The sequence below is a fragment of the Gambusia affinis genome, linkage group LG13, assembly GCF_019740435.1.
Source record: "Gambusia affinis linkage group LG13, SWU_Gaff_1.0, whole genome shotgun sequence".
In the NCBI taxonomy this organism is placed as follows: Eukaryota; Metazoa; Chordata; class Actinopteri; order Cyprinodontiformes; family Poeciliidae; genus Gambusia; species Gambusia affinis.
The window spans coordinates 22,721,514-22,742,446 of record NC_057880.1 but is presented as its reverse complement, the minus strand read 5'-3'; the positions used below and the strand labels follow the sequence as shown (position 1 = coordinate 22,742,446).

The 20,933-nt window shown below is 36.7% G+C and overlaps 2 protein-coding genes across 4 annotated transcripts; both read left to right on the top strand.

The window, feature by feature from the left end:
• The first annotated feature begins 162 nt into the window (after window positions 1-162).
• On the top strand, window positions 163-4,911 carry pex13 (peroxisomal biogenesis factor 13). Its single transcript, XM_044135828.1, has 4 exons — window positions 163-329; window positions 1,589-2,304; window positions 3,164-3,286; window positions 4,058-4,911. The coding sequence occupies exons 1-4, from the start codon at window positions 256-258 to the stop codon at window positions 4,414-4,416; spliced, it is 1,272 nt and encodes a 423-aa protein (XP_043991763.1). The 5' UTR covers window positions 163-255; the 3' UTR covers window positions 4,417-4,911.
• A 104-nt stretch (window positions 4,912-5,015) lies between these two features.
• Window positions 5,016-19,126, top strand: sanbr (SANT and BTB domain regulator of CSR). Of its 3 annotated transcripts, XM_044135824.1 has the most exons (21): window positions 5,016-6,199; window positions 7,816-7,967; window positions 8,114-8,288; window positions 9,407-9,503; window positions 10,371-10,609; window positions 10,735-10,793; window positions 11,722-11,882; window positions 11,971-12,057; window positions 12,152-12,262; window positions 12,543-12,666; window positions 12,907-13,059; window positions 13,376-13,518; window positions 13,597-13,693; window positions 13,770-13,802; window positions 13,876-13,975; window positions 14,993-15,078; window positions 16,229-16,257; window positions 16,346-16,419; window positions 16,496-16,584; window positions 17,858-17,940; window positions 18,744-19,126. In XM_044135824.1, the coding sequence occupies exons 2-21, from the start codon at window positions 7,818-7,820 to the stop codon at window positions 18,778-18,780; spliced, it is 2,127 nt and encodes a 708-aa protein (XP_043991759.1). In that variant the 5' UTR covers window positions 5,016-6,199; window positions 7,816-7,817; the 3' UTR covers window positions 18,781-19,126. The 3 variants fall into 3 exon arrangements, with proteins under 3 accessions (XP_043991759.1, XP_043991760.1, XP_043991762.1); XM_044135825.1 differs by lacking the exon at window positions 18,744-19,126 and having other exon boundaries at window positions 17,780-17,910; XM_044135827.1 differs by lacking the exons at window positions 5,016-6,199; window positions 7,816-7,967; window positions 8,114-8,288; window positions 9,407-9,503 and adding an exon at window positions 9,630-9,728.
• The last annotated feature ends 1,807 nt before the right edge of the window (window positions 19,127-20,933 follow it).

The following is a 20,933-nucleotide window of genomic DNA, read 5'->3' as shown; positions in this document are numbered from 1 at the left end:
TAACAATAATTCCTAAATAGTTTAATAACAAATAATGCAGATATGTAATTAATTTATCATAATGAATTTATTCTATGTTCCTTAGAGGCGTATTGGGGCATTTTGTGAACACAGGTCGTGGAAATATAGGGTTTATTTTGGAATTATGAAAATTACGAGGTGCACTGCAAGGGAGCATTTAAAAAACGGGTCAGCGGACTGGGCACATACTTCGATGTGTGTGTGTTTTTAAAGTTGTTTGTTTAATATTTTACGATGGATTCACATCCTCCACCAAAGCCTTGGGAAAGGCGGATTCCAGGAGCTATTAGCGCACCTTTAAATTACAGGTAAACAAAGACTTACTTGGTTTATTTTGTCGGTCTTTGCTGCTAGCTTAAAATAGCATTTGCTAATGTTGTTAGCTAGTTGATGGTGAAGTTGCTAAACCTGGGATCCAAACATTTAACAGTGTTTTTGCAGAATAATTTGACACGATGAGTTTAACAGTGCGCAATTCATCAGTTGCATGTTTTAGATCAATTAGTAAACGGCAACAAATTAATTAAAATTAGTAACTCTTCTCCTGCCTGCGGCCTGCTATTTACTTTATAGTCCTACGGCTGAATTTTAGTTTTATTATTAAATATCATCGCAACAGTAGGGTGTACAAGTTTCTGTTTTTATGTTGAGTGTTTAACTGGGCTATTGCTGCTAAAGATTGTCCTAAAAGCTGTTGTATAACGGAGGGCGCACTGTGTTATAATGTTTATTTAATAGCCAATGACGGGGAATCTTTTGGATAGCAAAAGGTGGTTAATAGAAGATTTTGGATTTTACACAATTTAAACAAGTTGAAGCTAAAACCTTGCCACTGGAAAGAACATATTAACAGATAAAAGTTTGTTTTTCTTTTCTTAAATGCAAATGTATATGTTTGTGTACATGTTTGGCTTAATTACTGCTCTGAGAATGTTGTTCTTCAAGTAAATTGCCCTTTTTGAGTCTATTCATTAGGGCTGAAACGATTAATGAAAATAATCGATGATTCAAATAATCATTAACCAATTTGATCAACCAAATTGATCATAAACTAGAGTATACAGAGACAAAGAAAGCACATTCTCTTAAAAATCTACATATTTATTGGAGCAAATAAATCTGAACTGTACAGTATATGTATATATATTTATACATTTAAGATAAAAAGATCTTTTGTAAAAATATTTTGTGCGAAACTCCTCAAATGGGATAGTTTTAGTTTTTCGCAGTTCAAATTCACTAAAAGACTGCTGTGTTATTTTTGCTTTAGGCCATAATTTTTTTAAATATTGTACAAAAAGGCTTAAGTAGTTAAATGAAAACTTTGCACAACCCTGTGCAGCCCTAGCATGCGCCAGTTAACAATCAAATCCTAAATTACTTGACAATTACTTTAATAATCAGTTAACGACAATTAACTGAATAATTTGATAAATCTAATTAATCAATTCCGCCCTTATTGTAACAAATAGTTCTTAGTTTAGCAATCTCTTTGAACCCTTTTCCCAGAAAGCTCCTTCTTTACTGTCTAAATTATTGCATGTTTGCTTCTTTTCTCACTGAACAGATCTGCAGACTTTGGTCCGGCAGGTGTGGGGCCCTCCACGCCGGCAGGCCCTCCTGTTTTGACCAGAATGGCTCCTCCAGTGCCTCCCCGCCCCATGCAGCAATCCTACCGTCCATCCTACAACTCTTTCACCTCAGCCTACAGTCCCTACGGGAGCTCCATCTATGGTGGCTACAACCACTATAGCTACGGCGGCGGCGGCGGCTACGGCCTGGGAGGCTATAACCGCTTCCCTCACGCAGAAGAAGTCGCCCCCAGCCGGTTCGTGCAACAGGCGGAGGAGAGCAGCCGCGGCGCCTTCCAGTCGATTGAAAGCATCGTCCAGGCCTTCGCTTCTGTCAGCATGATGCTGGACGCCACCTTCTCAGCCGTCTACAACAGCTTCCGCGCTGTTCTGGACGTAGCCAACCACCTAACGAGGTTGCGCGCTCACCTCACAAGGGTTCTGTCGGCGTTCGCTTTGGTGCGAACGCTGCGCTACCTCTACCGACGGCTGAAGCGGCTGCTGGGGAGAGGGACGGACACTGACGTGGAGGACTTGTGGGCCGACAGCACGACCGACGCCCTGGCTCCAGCTTCGTCCAGGGCGTTTGGAGCGGCAGCAGAGGAGCAGAGCGTGAAGTCCTGGCCGATCTTCCTCTTTTTCGCTGTAGTTCTTGGTGGACCCTATCTCATCTGGAAGCTGCTGAGCTCCACTGCTGGTTCTGAAGAAAGTGGTAAGGCTTAATTCTGATTTATCTCTAAATTTAAAAATATTCAGCCTCGCAATGCTTGGTGTAGAAACTTGTTCTTAGTCAAAGAAAACCAAATGAACTGAAGCCACTGGAAGGGGCAACTGTTGATGCGCAGAGTATCCAAAAAATTTATTCAAGTAAGAGTAAAAATGTATTTGGTAAAAGTCTACTCAAGTACTGAGTAACTGATCAAATTCTCATTTAATATTCAAAAATTACATAATCAGACAGACCAAAATATAAATTTATGTAGAAAGTTTGGTATTTAAATGACAATAATTCATATAAATAAAAAGAAACAAAATCAGGCAGAAGAACATTTTTCCAAATCTGTTTCTTCCAATAAAAAACTTTAGCAAAACCTGCAGGTGTGTGTCTGGTGGATCTTTGGTTAAAAAAATTAAATAAATAAAAAAATAAATAAATGTCCAATGCAAAAATGTTTAGTTTTGCATTGGACATGAGTTAAGTACATTTGTAGATTATGGATAGTTTGGAGCCACTTACACTTGAACTCAAAGGTGTTCAACTGCACATTGTACTTTGCCCTCACTTTTAATCATGTTATAGCTAGGCCTGTCCCAATAAACAATAAATCAGTTAATCGCATAATAAATTAAAGGGAAATCAATAATTTCCATTTGTATAATTTATTGTTTCTCTTTTCTCTCTTTCTACCAAAAACTGCAGGACAAAATTTTCAGTCTGGTGCTTCGGTTTCATTGTGCACTACTTTGTGTTGATCTAAAATACATGGAAGTGCTTTTTTGTAGATTGTGTCATGAATACTTTTAAAAGTGTGTTTTTGTTTTGTTAATGAAAATGTTCTGCTTGTGTTCAGCCACCAACTGGGCCAGCGGGGAGGATGACCATGTTGTTGCCAGAGCAGAATACGATTTTACAGCTTCCTCAGAGGAGGAAGTTTCTCTGCGGGCCGGAGACATGCTTAACCTGGCTCCTAAAGGTGAGAACTCGTTAACATCTTTATGCAATATACTGAAGGAATACCTGCTCCTCCAAAATATATATATATATATATATATATACACACACAGTATTATTTCTGCTGGCTGATGAAATAGAAAATGTATTTTCCTTGCAGTCAGTTGGTAGTTTCTGTGATGGAGAATTAGGACTGTAATAAGAAAATAAAAAATAAAATAAAATTACACGAGCAAATTCACACGACTTTTAATATTAAGAGAATGAAGTCTTAATATCAAGAGATTAAGCTTGTACGAGAATAAAGTCATAGTATTACGAGACTTTATTACTTTGTGACTGATTGCTAGAATAAGCCACAATATTACTAGAATAAATTCAGAATTTTATGACTTTATTCTGGAGATATTAAAACTTTATAATAGTAATATTACACCTTTATCCATGAAACATTGACTTTATCTCAAAATGTTGACTATTCTTGAAATATTCCGAGTTTTTTCTCATATTAGTTCAACTTTATTCTCATATAACATTACTCTTAGTATTATGACTAATTTTGCAATATTAACACTTTATTCTTGTAATATTATGATTTGAAACGCTTTATTGTAAAAATATTGACTATTGTTGAAATATTAAGAATTTATCCTTGTACAACTTTAATGTTTTTCTATTTAAATTTTTTTCTTATTACGTCTTACTATGGCGTATTAAGAGCTTGTTTAATACGGGATAAGTTTCCAGTGTTAGTTTAAAATCCTTGCTGTGTGCTCCTCCTTGTCATGTTCAGAGCTACAGCCGCGGGTGCGTGGATGGCTGCTGGCCAGCGTGGACGGTCAGACCACGGGACTCGTCCCCGCCAACTACGTCAAGATCCTGGGGAAACGGAGAGGCCGAAAGCACGCCGAGATGGAGAGGCTCGCTCAGGTGAAGCAACAGAGCGCCCAGACAGCCTCGCCTGTGCAGCCGCAGCCTGTTATAACCCGAGGTTTCACCCCTGACCTCACCGCGCTGTCCAACGCTGCGCCTGCAGAGCTGCTGCTGGAGTCTGCATACAGAGAAACTCCAGCTTCCTGCAGTCTGAGCACTTCAACCTCTGAGACGCCGTCCAACACTTTGCTGAACATTCCTGAAAAAAACGACCTCTGATGATGATGCCTTTGTGTGTAGGGGGTTATAATTAATTAGCTTGATCATTTCTTGTTTGCAGTCTTTAACTCTGGAAATAGACTAATACTTGACAGCAGCAGTATGACAATGGACCTCATCAGAAATTTTCTAGAGTACTTTCTGATTCAGATCATTAGTCTGAATTGAAGGTTACTAATGGAAAATAGTTTTTAAACAAATGCAAGGTTTTCTCTCCTCATTCAGAGGTTGCTTAATAAACTTTTGTGGAATTTTGTTTTGTAAGGAAATTAGGTAAACTGGTACGTTGTCATTTTAAAGGACGGAGGTGTTAAGAACGTGATCATGTTAAGTTTGGGCGCTCTCGGTTGACAGGCGCCTGGTTTTCTGTGTTGTCCTTTGTCTGGAACAAATAGGATTGTTGTCAGAGCTGGAGAGGTGTAAGATGCAAATTTTCATCATTTTATTTGTCACAAAGTAATTTGTAAATATTTAATATAAATATTTCCAAAAACAGTTTGTTTTTGTTTTTTTTGGTTTCTGGTAAATATATAAATGTCAAATTACTATGACTTCTTCAGCAAGATGTAGTCCACTGTACAACTAAAACCCAAAACAGTCCCAATTATAGTTTAAAAATTAAATTTAGAAGAAAAGGTGGACTCAGACTTGTGTTTAACCCATGGCCCCAAAATTACTAAGATCACCTCTGATACAGTTCCAACCATAGCCTAGAAACTCCTGAAATTCTGCTATGGCTTTTAATTTTAAAGTGCCATATCAGTATTATTAGAGTCCGCCATCTGGGCACCTCTAACAAGACTCTTCGTTTTATATATCGTGTCAATTCAACCAAAAAATACCTTACTTATCACAAAGGGAAGTTAAATGTAACTGATATGAGTCATTTAATATTAAAATTAAGTTTGAAAACTACAACGTCAAAACACAGGCACATTATTCCCCGCTTAGTTTCATGTTAATTAGCACTTAATTGACCCGCCAATTGTTTTATTTTTTCCTTTCTGTTTGAAAGGTTAACGAAGCAGTTTACGACATATATACCGCATTTACGACCGCCGTCTCATGGTAACAGGACGCTTATGTTGCTGCAGTGCGACAACTGGGACGACTTTACAAACTAACGAGCTATTAATGCGTATTAACAGCTTTGTTTAGTCAGGTGTTTGGTTTGTTTTTAAACGGAATGGCATGTGAATACTATTTTATACCGCAAACGAGGACGTAAATTTAACGAACGCCTTCGTTGATGGTTAGCGTTCATGCTAACTAGTGAAGGCTTGTGCTGCCTTCAGGGACTATCGAAAACCATGTATTTAGGGAATAAGTTCCACTTATTGACCTGATTTTTACAATCAAAAAGTGTAAGGCAAAAAACGGTGTCTTTTTTGCTAAAGTTTATTTGATTTCTACAGTATCTTTCACTTGTAAAAAAAAAAAAAAAAAAAAAATCACAAACTGTTTCCCAAAGCGCACATGAGATAAATTGTGATAGAAGTGCAAACAAATTTATTAATAATTTAAATAATATATTAAAACAATATCGAAGATATTTCCCGACATTAAAGTACATACTGATACTAATTTTAAAACTGAAACCTGAGTTGAGTGAAAGTGAGATTCTGAAGTTCAAATTTCGGTGGTTACCTGAAGGCAGCAAACAGTCCGGTCCCGCAAAGTTAGCTAGTCAGGTAGTTAGCCGTTGGACCGCAGCATCAGCACCATTATCATCACCACAATGGCAGAAAGGATTCCGCTGCTGCCTTGACTCTGCTGGAAGACGGTAAGCGGCAACCACGGTATCATTTTTCTGTACCAGTTTTTTCGTTTTTAGTGTTTTGGTGGCTTAAAAATGGATTTGATTTGACCCGAAGCGCTTGATGAATTAGGAGGAGTTACTGGAGGCTCGGCCTGCGGTAGCACCACTTCCCACTGCGACGTCCCATTTTTATTATCACGCAATTCAAATGCATGTTCCTATGTGCACTTTCTCGACTTGCTTGTATTGCTTAAATTGGAAACTGATTGATATATCTTCTTAATGTTGTTATGATATAAACATAGCTTTAGTGAATATTTAAAAAAAATTAAAGATATTTTTCACCTCTAAGGTGACACGTATCCAGTACAATTTAGGTGAAAAATATATAATATGTTTTAGATTTACTGTACTTCTGGACTCTTGCTAGGTGATTTTAAAACTTTAACTTCAAATCAAAAGTGATAAGTATTTGAAATTCAGGAAGTTTAACCCCACAGCATGATTCTGCCACTACTATGTTTCACTGGGAGTTTGGTGTTCATTTGGCAATGCAGAGTTGATTTGTAAAATTTAAACCCAAAACTCACTTTTTGGTTTCATCTAGGTCTATACGTTAAATCGATTTTAACAATTCATTAAATGTCCTGTTTATGAAGACTACATTTTTGGAAAATGTAGACTTTTCTTAACAAAAAAGATAAAATAATATCTTAACAAAAGGAGGCTTCATGGATGCAGAACAGAACTAAAGAGCAGAGAGAGAAGAAGAAAGTTCACGCCATTTCTTCCATCGATCATAATATCCTCAACTCCAACATCTCTCTGCATGGACTCTCTCTGCTTTCTAACCAGAAGGCCAAACAGAGATTTAAAAAGAAGCAGCAACAGCAAAAGAGGTGGATTAGCAGTGCTTGTCAACACCTGATTGTGTCATCCAGAACATTACTTTGGAATATCGTTTCTGCTGCCCTGAAATTGAGCTGTTAGCATGTTATACAGCAACCGTCTTCAGTCAGAGGCCACTTCACATTCATTGCGAGACTGACTGCTACTGGAGATCCTTCCCACGGCATCACAAATCCCAACAACTGTTGGTGTGATGAGTTAAGACAACATTTAGTTTCCCTTTGGAATAAGTAAAGTTGGTTTTTTTAACGTCCTGATTGTTTCTGTGTCTTTCTACAATATTTTTTTAGATTTGTTTAAATATACTTAATTAATATTATTTATTTATTTGCACTACCGTTGAGAGTCTCTATTTTTTTTATTAGTTGTGCTTTCTTGCACAATGACAATGAAGTAATTCTGATTCTGATTTTTCCTTCATGATTTTATTTTATTTTATTGCACGCAATAAAATAATGTACTAATGCAGTCGGAAATGCTAAATATTCTATTTAAATTCAAACAGAAATGTTTAACTTCAAGAAAATCAGGCTTTTTCAGCTCTTTTTGCTGTTGCTATATCATTGAAAAACTGGCTGTTTCAACTAAATACAATATCTGTGTTGGAAAGATATAAAATAAATTTAAAAAGTGACTGTAGCTTTATAAAATCTAATCTGATTCCTAAAATGCAGTTTTGTTGTTGTTGACTGAATGCATCGTGTTTGTTTGTTGACCGTCTGTCTGTGTAGAGATGAGTCGCTTCTGTTCGGACAACAATAATTTCCCCTACGACAACAATGTCCTGGTTCTGGACATGGTGCTGGGATCTCTGTGGGGGGTTCCTCAGCCCATAAACTGGGAGAATGTGGCCAGACTGGTGCCAGGCTTCACTCCTAAGGAGGTAACTGCAGTGCTGCTGGGTAACTATGAATGCCTCCATCATCCATCTCCTCTTCATTTAATCCACCATTTCCATCTTCTGCTCCATCGTTTATCAACAATAAGAGTAAATGAGAGGAAATCAGCAGCTTTGATGTGGTTTCACAGTGCGCCCGTCGATTTGAGGAGCTGAAGGCCACAGCGGGGTTTCCCCAGGTGGATTATCAGTGTAATGACCTAACAGGAGGAAGTGGGTCGCAGTCTGACAGCCTGTCTGCCCTGCTGGAAGCTGGAGATGTGGTCAAGAGAGAAGGGGGCAGTCAAAGCTGCAGCAAAGTCGCAGGTCAGTTAACGCTGCCTCAAATACTCACAGATAAAACATTCAGTTCACATTCGATTTAGACCAAATCTGAATCTGTGTAGGGCCTAGAAGGCATTTCTCATTATGCCTTTATCTGTACAAACCCATCTTTGTTCTGAATCAGCCACAAATCTCTTCACAGTACGATAACGCTTCAGTTTTTGTTAAATATCTAATGTTTTCATACGGCACTACACTATCAAATGATTTTTGTCAGAAAAGAGATCCTTTCTCTTTTCCATATTGCTTGAAACCTGTGGCCTGCTTAATAATGTGGAACATCCTTCTTAAGTAGATTTCCTTTAATTGAGCTCACCAGACAAACTAATTAAACCAGCTCTCTGAAATTAATTATAGTGATTCAAAGAGCCGTGACACACAATACTATCTATAAATTTAACAGCACAAGAAAGAATTTAATCTTTATGACAGTTAAATCTAATTTGCATAATAATTTGGAACACGGTGTATTTGGATTTAGAGTGAAAAGAGTCCCTAAGACATCTTGAACTGAGCAGACTAAAACCTCATTATCTCAGAATTATTTTGTGCCAAAAGTCTACTAAACATGTTTTGTACAGACCATTGAGGTATGTTAACCTGCTCAAGGTTAAGCGTAATAGGTGAGCAGCTGTATTTATGACCTAATCTCAGCTGTACTGAGATTAGATTACACACAGGTGGACTCTATTTAGTCATTAATAGTCATCAGGCAATTTCTGAAGGCAACTGGTTGTACTCAGAGAAAAGAGAAAATTATATAATTTGTATACCACTTTGTGTTGGTCTTTCATGTTAAATTCCAATAAAATATATTCATGTTTGCAGTTGTAATGCAACTAAATATATAAACGTTCAGGGGGTATGAATACTTTTGTAAGCCACTGTAATAGTGAATTAAACCTACATATTTTTAGTTCTTTTGTATTGTTTTTATCTCCATAGTGTGGTGCTGGAAAATTTTAAAATTTACCGTGAAAGTGCGGTGGGAAAAGTTTACCAAACCTGGATAAATTACATTGACGTTTGCAGTTCCAACGAGACAAAATGTGAAAAATTTCAAGATGTTTTGCTGTATTTTTTTCTCCTGACGTCTGCAGGCTCCAAGTCGCTCCCTGCTGGAAGCAGAGGAACGGTGGAGAAGAAGGAGACGCAAGTTTCAGTGGAAGAGGATGAAAAACCTCAAAAACCCCGGGAGTAAGTTGTATCTGTAGACCAGTCTCTCTAAAACTAGTGGTACGCGATCGCCCCCTGGTGGTTAGCAAGGTACTTCACGTAAACGACAGTAAATGACGTCACGGTCAACTCAAAGTGCGACGCCACAGCTAGCTTACCGAGGATCGTGTTTAAAAACAACGAATACGTGGCTTGAAACCGGGTCACTTAAAGAAAACTGAAGATACAAGTGGAAAGAAAGAAAACGTCAGGAATACTTATGATCGGAGGAAGTTAAATTATGAGAGTAATTATGTGTCGTTCACGAGCGATTCGATTCTTTTGAACGACTACTCCGTGAACGTCAGGACTCAAGACTCGTTTAATGAGAACTGTTATTTGTTTTTATTTAATTTTTTACGACTTTGCTTGCTTATAAGCATAGCTATTGCTATTTATTTAAAAGTAATTTAAGAAGTAAATAAATACAATTGGTAGAGATGGGTGGATCATTTTTCATGCCGGATGACGATTTTTGTTTCTGACAAAGCAACTCAAATCTATTTTTCTCTTATTGTGCTTCTAAATTACAAAATAGCCATAAGATTATGTTTATTTCCATAAACACTTTCAGAATATGTAAATAACTCAAAATTTCCTGAGTAAACATTGTTGTGGTTTTGTCAAGGCCAGTCACATTTACAAAACAATTCCACCCTTTCACAATAAGATGAACAATAAGTGAGTTAAGGGACTAATATTTTCATGTCAGGTTGTATTACCATGTTGTGTTATTGTGGGGCAATTTCAAATTAGGTGGTCCTGACAGAGTTTGAGAAACACGGCTGTAAATAACACTTTGCTTCACGTTTTGTATTCCAAGCAATAAATATGACCCCTGTTCTCCAGTCTCAGCATGGTGATCCACGTCTGTGATGAGACCAAGAACCTTAAACAGGATTTCACCTGCCCCAGAGATCTTCTAGTCAAAGAGATGCGCTACTTCGCTGAGTATCTATCCGTGGACCAGCAGAGGTGGGAAGAGGTGGACATCTCGGTCCACTGCGACGTCCAGATCTTCGACTGGCTCATGAACTACGTCAGGAGGAACTCGGCAGGAGAGGGGAACAAGGACAAACCCCGGCTGGGTAAATTAGAAACAAAAGCACAGCAACATCTCACGTTTACTTTTATGCTCGTTCACCTTCTCCACCTGCTTGTTGTGAACCGTGGGTGGCGTTTGGTTTGTATGTTTGGTGTCTGTCGGTTTCAGAGCCCAGCAACGTGATCTCCATCCTGATCTCCTCTGAGTTCTTGAAGATGGATACGTTAGTAAGTGTTGTGGAGTTTATATTTACAATTCTGGGAAATTAAGAGGCCACTGCAAAATGATCGATTCTCTGACTTTACTTTATAGGTTTATGTTTTGAGTAATATGAACATTGTTCTCTTGTTTCTGAAATTCGTAGCAAAAATTTTGTATTTCTTTGCAGAAAATGAGAAGTGGTCAAAATAATGAAAAAGATGCAGTACTTTCAGTCCAGAGGTTCATATTCATTTAGAGCAATAATACTAAAATTTTAACTCAGGAAGAGTCAAAACATTAGGTTTTTAATGGGTTCAGTGCAGTGATGTCTTCATTTTTCCAGAATTGGGTTGCAACTAGTTAGAATTACTTGAGTAATGTTTTGGTCCCTCTGATGATGTTATTTTTAAATTATTTGACCTGTTACCCGGTACCTGTGTTGCCTTTTTACCAAATACTTTTTTTACTTTTACTTGAGTATAATATGTTAAAGTAGTTTTACTCTTACTTGACTACAATTTGTAGGTCCTCTACCAAACTCTGTCTATATGTTAGAGATGGGCATTTATCGTTTTGTTTATCATTTATCGTGATAAATGTCTATTTATGATAGAAATTTAGATTTATTGTCACCATCTATTCCAAGTAATGCTGTTTAAAACTCTCCAAAACTATCCCTATTGTCAGGATGATAATTTTTTTTTTTGGGGAATTTAAAATCAGCCAAACTTCTACTTTTTTAAATTTCAAATAGTTCTCAAACTACATTTCTATTCATCTTAGTGGAAAATGAAGCTACTACAACCAAAGAAGTTCTTTTTAACGCTTTTTACACGTTTTTACCATCAGTGTGACAGGAGTTATGCTCCACAGAAGCAGCTTCAGACAGTTATTTAATATTGATTTGTTTATCAAAAACCTGCAGGAGTTTTGAATATCTTCGTCTGTGATCAGGTGGAGGAATGCATCCAGTACTGCCATAAACACATGAGCGCCATCGTTGCCACTCCCTGCAACATGAACTGCATCAACAGCAACCTGGCAACACGGATTGCCGAGCTCTTCAACCACAACGAGGCCGACGACATCCGCGACAAAAAAGATAAATTCAAGAGGTAGGAAGTTTAAAGCAGCCCGCGTGTCAACAGGCGGCTAATTTAGAAGCTAACGCTGCTTTCCTCTTCTTCTTCTGCTGCGTCAAAGCAAACTGTTTCAGAAGAAAATCGAGCGACTGTTTGATCCAAACCACCGGAACAAAGATTCACCAGGAAACGCCTCGACTCTCTACAGGTTGGTTCAGCCTCTTTGCTTCTGCGGGTTTTTTTTTCTTTGTTGGAGAGTTTCTGAAATTGTGCTGCTGTTTCGTTTCTTCCCCATAATGCAGGTGCGGTTTGTGCCGCAAGCTGCTGACCAAAGACACGGAGAGGAAGATTTCCTGCGTTCCAGGGAAAATCAACGTTGACGTCCGAGGACAGATCATCTACACACACACAAGGTACACAAATGTAAAATAAATAAAAATAAATGTAACAAAGGCTAGAGATTTTAACTATTAATCACTTTATTACTATTGTAATAGTAATAAAGTGAACTCAGGCTGCACCTAATTCGGGTTCACTTCAATTGTTAAATTATTTCCACACATTTACATATATGTGTGTGAGTGTGTAAATGAAACTCTACAACAAAGAAATACATTTTCTTAGTTGTATTGTGACACTGTTCTTCATTAAGAGGTTATTTAATGTTGTTCTTAATGTGGTTTGGGTTCACAGACAGAAGAGCTGGGATGTGCATGAATACACCACAGCTTTATATGAGGAGCTCAAGTCCTGGGTTCACGTTTACTGGAGAATCTGGGGAACCATCAACTACCTCACCTGCTCCCGCTGTCAGCAGGTCAGAGTCTCCTGACTCGACCCCAGAGTTGGGAGAAAACGATAGTTAGTGGGGATAATTATTATGTTTGGAATAATAAACTCCAGCCTTACCTCCAAACCTCCTTCAACCATAATTTTACTCTCTTCTTCTGCAATTTTCACTCAAAACGTTGAGCTTGCAGCATTCACACTGCTTATTTTTCTAAGAGTTTTCTGTGATGAGCTATTCTCTAAAACCCGTCTGTGTGTTTTTGTGCAGGTGTTTGTTTGTGCAGAGCTGACCCAATGCAAATACCACCCAGACAGCGTGTTGTACCCCGGCATGGGCGCAGAGAAAGGCTGGCATGGGGCAGGAATATACCCCTGCTGCAACCAGAGGGTTCTCCGCTTTGACCCCACTGGGATACCAAAGGTTTCCACATTAAGATATTTACACTAAAACCAGATACTTGGGAATATTTTGGGTTTTTGCAGTTTATATAAAAGGCCAAAGATTTGCTCCTACATTTCTCAAAATATGGGAATCAATTTAGAATTTAGCAACAAGAATCACAAACAGTTTTGTGTTGGAAAATTCAAAACTTTCTAAGACCAGAGAGATCAGGCTGAGTGGTTAAGGTGTGTGTGTGTGTGTGCGTGTGTGTGCGTGTGTGTGTGTGTGTGTGTGTGTGTGTGTGTGTGTGTGTGTGTGCCTGCTTGTGTGTGTTTGTGTGTTCGTGTTTGTTCAGGGCTGTAAGATGCGGGATCACATCGTGAACGTACCGGATGAGGAGAAATGCGACGAGGCGACGGCAGCTCAGACCAGAGTCCTTAACGACCTGCTGCTGCACAGAGACGCCGTGTGTTTGTCCAACGCATCGCCGGCAGAGAGGTCAGCGTAAAGGTCATCGCCATGGCGATTTTTGCCTGGTTTCTGATAAAAGTTAAACGCCCTGCTTGTGCTCGTCAGCTCTGAGGAGAGTCCGCCCGGAGCAGAGAAAGTCCCAGACTGCAACGCTCTCCTGGAGCCGACGCTCCTTGGACGTCTGAGAGGAGACGGCAGCTCTGTACGGATCTTTAAAACAATTTTTAATTTCTTTTTCTACAGATTCACATTCAATCTCCTTTCTGTTTTTCTCTCAGTTTTCCCTTCTCAAGAACTGGACTCTTCAGCTGGTAGGACGCTTCGTCGTTTTCCGAGACTCTGGTGACGGTTGTTGTGTCAGAAACTAAAACTCTGCTCTTCCAGAGGCAGCAGTCTCTCCTGTCGGAGGACGAGGAGTACACCACGGGGTCAGAGGTCACCGAAGACGAGGTCGGGGACGAAGAAGAGCTGTCGAAGAAACAAGGTGAGAGTCTGGCAGAAAAGTCGGATTGCGATGTTTAATCTGGTAGCAAGATATTTTTTGTTCAACACAAAACAAAAGTGAGGAGCTCAAATATAGTTATTTAACAATAACTTTATCTGTTATTGTTAAAAATAACAAATAAGCTCATTACTGTCATTTCACTAAAACCTTCTGCTCCGGTCAGAATCACCAGAGGTGTAAAAAATACAAATATATTTACATATTAATCTGAAATTTTTTTAGACTTTTCCATCAAATTTCTGACTTTTCAAACTTGGAAGTTTTCATGTTTTTTCTAGAAAATTTCCGAGGTTAATTTGAACATTTCAGAGATTTTTTAAAATATGTTTTTGCTTTTCAAACTCAGAGGTTTCCTTGTCTTAAAAAGAAAAAAAGATTTAAATTAATCTCAAAACTTCATAATTTTTTCTAGAAAGTTTTTAACTGAAGTTTTCAAGTTTTTTCAAGAAAATTTCTGAGATTAATCTCAAGATTTCAGATTTTTATGGAGCAAATATTCAACATGTCAAACTCAGAAATTTCCAAGTTTTTCCTAGAAAACTTCTGAGATTAATCTCAAAAGTTTTTGAAATTTACTCCTCGCTTTTTTCTTTAAAAAAAATGTTGTTGAAAACATTTATTAGTTTTTGATTTTATCCAATTAATTAATTGTACCCTGCATCAATCTCAATTTAAATTTTTTTAATCGAGTCCCATTATTATTTGTAACTGAAACTGGAAGATATTTTATCTGTACAAAATGAAAAAATAGCTAAATAAAACTGAAATCTAAATATATAAATGGTTATGTCTCTGTAAACAAAATCGCCTTTCAATAAATACTAATAATCAGAATTGAAAGTGTCAAACTCATTTTAATAATTGATTAATTGCGATAACTTTGATGAATATTCAGGTGTTTTTTTGCTTCTCCAGCTTTATTTATGCAGTTCCTGTTTCAAGCCAGCAGGTGGCGACTGATGCATTCTGTTTATTCCTCTTATCTGGTTTTTCCAGCTGCTAAGAAGGCGAAGAAAATCCACAGACCTCTGAAGAAACAGCTTTCCTCTCCGAACTTCCAGCGCAAAGACAAATCTGAGAAGGTAAGTCGCTGGTTTCATGGATTTATCTCTTCTTCTCCTTTATGGATCTTTTCCAACTGACTGTTCATTATGGTGCTTGAAATCCTTGAATTTCAATCAGTTGTTTTGTAATAAAGTGCGATCTAAGGTTTGATTTAAAGCTTAAATCTAGTAAATTTACAGTTGCAACCAGATATTTTCATACATCTAATAAAAAAAAATGTCTGAAGTTAAATCAAACTAAACTTTTATTGTTTTGGAAAATTCACAATTACCAAAGTTATTTTCTAAAAGCCGGAAAACTTTGTGAGAAAAGTTTTTGGAGTTTTTAAAAAAATTATTTTCTTTGTATATTTTGTGTTTAGCATTTAATTTGAGCAGGAAGGTCATTGACCTTAACACAATTTGTTTGGATTTTAATGTAATAAATATTTATTGTTCTTAATTTCTCAATTACTTATTGATAATTTTATATTTTACACTTTAAACGACGTCAATGAATTGGATTTTTTTTTGTTAAATTAATGTTTTCTCAGATTTGAGAGATTTAAAAACATAAAACTTTGTAATATTTTAGTTCATCTTCTCTTTACTGTAGAATGTAAAATACTATCACAAAACATTATTAATAACATTTATCGTATCATTAATCATTTATTGTGATAATTTTTTCCCATAATGAGAATAATGTCACGTATTGTTGGAATTGCCAGTTTTAATATTTTCTCTCCTGTTTGTTCAATAATAGTACCAGTAAATGTCAATAAACCTAAAAAAATATGATTAAATATTACAGTTACTGTGGTCAGCTTAGTGATAAAATCTCACTTTTTAATGTTAAGCATATAGAAAATTGTTTTTCCAAGAGCAGTATTTGTGTTTGTGGGGCCATGATTGCAGTTATCTAAAAAAAGGAATAATAAATACTATTTATTTTCACTTTTATAGTCCCACAAAATATCATAATAGAACTTTAACTCTATATCCTCCACCCCTACGTTTAACAGTAATAAATTGTATCATATAATAGTGAATTTAAACTGACTTTTTAGTTCATTTAACTCCAAAAATGTTTGAAAACTTACCTTGAAATGCTTAAATTTGACCCCAAACTAAAACTTTATCTGCTGTTTCTCATATTTTACTCTAAGCTGTTTCTTTTTTTCCTTAGCCACAGTCCAGAGACAGCACACCTTTCACGTAAGTCTCACCTGAACACCAAACACATTTCTAAACCGAAGCTAAGCTAACCAGTGTGTGTGTGTGTGTCTGTGTGTGTGTGTTGTAGCGTGAGCCTCCAGAAGAGTAAGTGGGACAGTTCTCGCTCGCTGCGCTACAACCAGGACGCTCAGAGAGAGGAAGGTAAAGCAGGACGCGTCAGACGCTGCTGACCTGGGAGGTAAACGGCGTCAAACCGGGTTTGTTCTGCTCGTTTCAGACCAGCGCCGCATGGCGGAGCTCGTCGGCCACCTGACCAAGATGAGGTTCGGAGACCAGGAGCCGAGTAAATCCAAGGACACCAAAGAGGTGAGTGAGTCTACACTGCAAAAACACTAAACCCTACCTAGAATTTATTTTAATACAATTGAAATAAAACAAAACTAACTTACAAGTAACTTTTCAGCTTTTTTTCCAAGTAAAAAATTCATTAATATTGATTGAAAACGTTCTAGATATAAGTGAAATAATCTGACAGTAGAACAAAACATTTATCCCACATTATAAGTTAAAATAAGTGAGATCATTTCATTTATATTAGTAGTACTTTTTAAATCAGTACTAAATATCATCTTATTTACTCAAAATAAGCTGAAAAGTCACTTGTAAGTCAGTTTTGTCTTATTTAAGTGTACTATCATATTATTTCCTGCAGGAACTAGAATAAAAACACTTGGTTAGGTTTTGATTTTGCCGTGAACAGAGACGTATCCGGTTCCTCTTCCCCTCAACAGAACAAAATAAAACTCGAAATGTTGCATGACTTTTAGAAAAAAATGTAATTTCTAATTTTTGATAATCGTTTACTATTTTGTTTTAAAATATAGCATAAAAATCTTGCAAAAATGAAACAAAAGATTGGATACATTTTATTCGATTATTAAAATTATCAACTAATTTAATAATCACTTTAATAGAGTAGGGTTTCAAAAGAACAACACAGTCAGAGCAGTAATTAACCCAAAATTGTGTAAGAAAAAAAAATTGCATTTAATATAAAAAAAAACTTAATTTTTAGGCAATAAATTTTTTATTTCCTTATTTGAAAAGGGATTGAATTTATTATTTTTGCATGTTTTAATGCACTTCTAATGTATAAAATGTCATAAATCCAAAATCTGCAAAATGTGTCCATTTTTTAAAATCCAACTATTGAATTAATCTGAATTATCAACAGATTAATCAATTACTAAAATAATCATTAGTTGTAGCCCAAGAAAAGTTAGAGTAAAAAATGACCGTCATTAATTTATTTGGCCTGTCATCATATTGTCACATTTAAAGAAAATAAAACATAAAAATAGTGTTATTCATACATTAATAAATGTCACGATTTCAGAACAAAATATTAGAAAATAAAACTAAACCTGAGGACAAGAAAAATAGATAGAAAATATTTCTGACTCGTTCTAAATTTAACTCAGTTATTCCAAGAAACGGTTTGAAAACGGTTTGAAACCGGCGTTTATAAACGTCCGTTTGTTCTCCATGATTTCTACCAAAGTTTGGAGTTGCAGATTCCTGCTCCGTCTGAACTGGTGTTGGGTTGTTTCCAAACTGGTTTCTGTTTCTGCTGGTTCAGCCGGCCGGTGGGATCTACGCCCGGCTGGAGCTGCAGTTCAGAGGCGGCGCTCCGACCAGACCGACAGCAGAGAAAGCCCCCAGGTACGTTTGTTTTTAAAGATTTCATTTTTACTACTGTATCAAATGTCAAGCATGGCAGTGGCTGCATCATGCTGTGGGTTGCTCAGCTGCTTCACAGTAGATTATAGATACATAAACTCCATTAATATGAGTCCATTTCTCTAATCTAGTCTAATTTTCTATCGTAATTCTGCCTGGATTATTGATGATTCTTCCTGGATTAATTGCAGTTTGTAATCAAATAATCGGTTATTCTGGTGATTAATCGAATAATCTTTAGTAGCTACTTAAACTGGTAAGAAAATATGAAGATTCCATTTCTTTGTTTAGATGAGAAAACATTTTATTGCTTAAATGGAAAATGATTAAACTTTTAGTCTAAAGTTTGAAATATGGAAAAACATTTTTTTAAAGTGTAAAAACTGATGCAAAATAAAATCGGCTTTAAAAATTTAAAAGCAAACTTAAATGGAGGCATTTGTAAATACTGCTTTTTATGTTGCACTTCACTTTCCTTATCAGGTTTGAAGTATGAAAAAATTTCTGTAAAATATATATTTATAATCTATTGATTGATCAGTAAGTACATGCAGTGTCAGCTAAACCGTATTTCTACATAGTTATATAACATGACAGATTCTGTACTGTGAGTAGTTAAAGGGAAGAAAAATATTAGAAATATATAAAAAAAAATTACAAATAATAAATATTTAAAATAAGAAAATAAACATTTTATTGCCTAAAATGCAATAACTTTTGATTATTCTGATTAATTGTTTCAGCCCTAATTTGAACATCATCTTCTCTACTATGTTCTTCCTCAGATCCAAGTCGCGTTACGCTCAGATCCGAACTACTTAACGATCCCGAAGTGATGACAGATCGACAGAAACCGTCTCTAGACGAGGGACAGGCAGGTGTGGACTTCCTGCTCTTCGCCGTCTCCGTACATGTGGACCTCCATCGGCCGCGCTGCGTGTTTGTGCAGCTGTGGCCGTTCCTCAATAAACAAGGCGAACCCCCATCGCTGCTTCATGAGCGCAGCAGGACCTCAAACGCCACAAAACGTCGGCCATGTTGTTTTTCTGAGAGATTCCTACAGCTTCCTCCTTACCGGATCTGATTTGAAATTTCTCTCGGTTCTGGCCAAAATGCTTTCATCTGTAACTGTATTCAACTAATAACATCTATAAACACTGAAAAAAGATTAACACGTTACGTCTTTTGTCCACTAGGTGGCAGCATACAACCTTGGCAGAGGTTTTAAGTGATCAACTTTGCCCCAGTTTTACCCAGAACAAGTCACCTTTAGTCCCAACGCTTGGCCAGGTGATGCCAACAATGTGACCAAAGGGCTTTACTTCTTGGTGTGGATGAAGCGTCCAATCAGCTGCCGGCACCTTCTTGTTTAGGTCAGAGAGCTGGTCCGCTGCACTGGGTGGAGGGTCAGGCCAGAGAGGTTCTGGTCGGTATTAATAACCCAGCTGCACACCAGGGCATAAGGGGACATGAAGAGGCAGTGTGGGCTGGGTTCTTCTCCCAATGCCCCTCATTGTGGGTGGGTAGGTGGGTGGGGGCTATCCCAGCTGTCCCTTCTTCTCCTCAACAACAGATGCCGAGAATGGCCGAGGATCTGTGGATGTGGGTCAGGAGGTCTGGTTACAGCAGGACTGAATTATGGGCCCACGGAGAGAACCGGACGTAAGCACATCAAAGAAAACCAGGGGGGAGGCAAAAATGTCCCCAAAACAAACGCCAACGTAGATTTAAGAGTGCAATCTGAAACGATTAATCGTGATTAATCGTTTCAGTAATTGTCAGCTAATTTAATAACTGGTTAATCATTAACTGGAGGATACAGACTCAAAAAAGGCAATTTGCTGAAAGAATAATATATTTCTAAACCTCTGGAATCTTTTTTTTTTTTTATCCCAGATATATTAAGGCTGACTTGATTAATCATGATTAATTGATTATTAAAATACTTAACTATTTTAGTGACCAATTAATCATTAAAAAGCAACTTCTTGAGCTGTAATTAAGCCAAAACTGTACAAAAATATATACATCTTATATTTAAGATAAAAGAAAACACTGTAGCTCTGTTCTACTATAAAAACTCCTCAAGTGGTGTAAGTTTCGTTTCACCTGGTTCAGATTTGTTAAGAAAATCTATTAAGGCCTTTCGCTAATCCAAAAAATAATCCAGATATTAATAAGTCAAACAGAAATGCCTGAACTTTTCACATGTTGATGTTAGAAGTATTTCTTTTAGCTGCAGATGCATCATTTACTACAAATCCTCAAACGTACGCTAAAGAAAAACCGTTTAGGGAATAAAATGTTTGTCATTTTGAAAAGAAATATACTTGTTTGTTTGCATCTTTTAATGCATTTATATTATTGTATACATAAGGCTCAAATGAAAAGAACTGCAGAATGTGGCAATTTTTTAATTAGCTGAAAAATCATCAGAATAATTGCTAATATAATCATTAATAGCAACTCTAAGAGTGACTTAAATAAACTATCTGCAAGTGACATTTGAAGTTATATTACTTATAAAAACTTGAGCAGCACTGATGAATGATTAATCAGAGTAGGGCTGAAACAATTAATAATCATTTAGTAATCAATAACTGGAACATACAGACAAAAAAAGGCCATTTGCTGAAAGACCTCACTCAATATTAATCAGAAATCTGAAATTATTATTTTTTTCCGAAGAAGCTTCATGAATGATCCTGAAACACTTTGCACTAATTTTATGGTTGAAAAACTTAACAGATAAAACAATAAATATCTTTGTTGTTAAGCTTACACGTCTATTTATTTAACAATTTAACAGCAAAAGGATTTTTGAATTGAAATGTTGCTCATTTCCAACATTTTCAATGTTGTTGAAAACATTTATTGGTTTTTGATTTAATCCAATTAATTAATTAAACCATGCATCTATCTCAATTAAATTTTTTTAATGGAGTCCCATTATTATTTGTAACCTTTAAAGAATA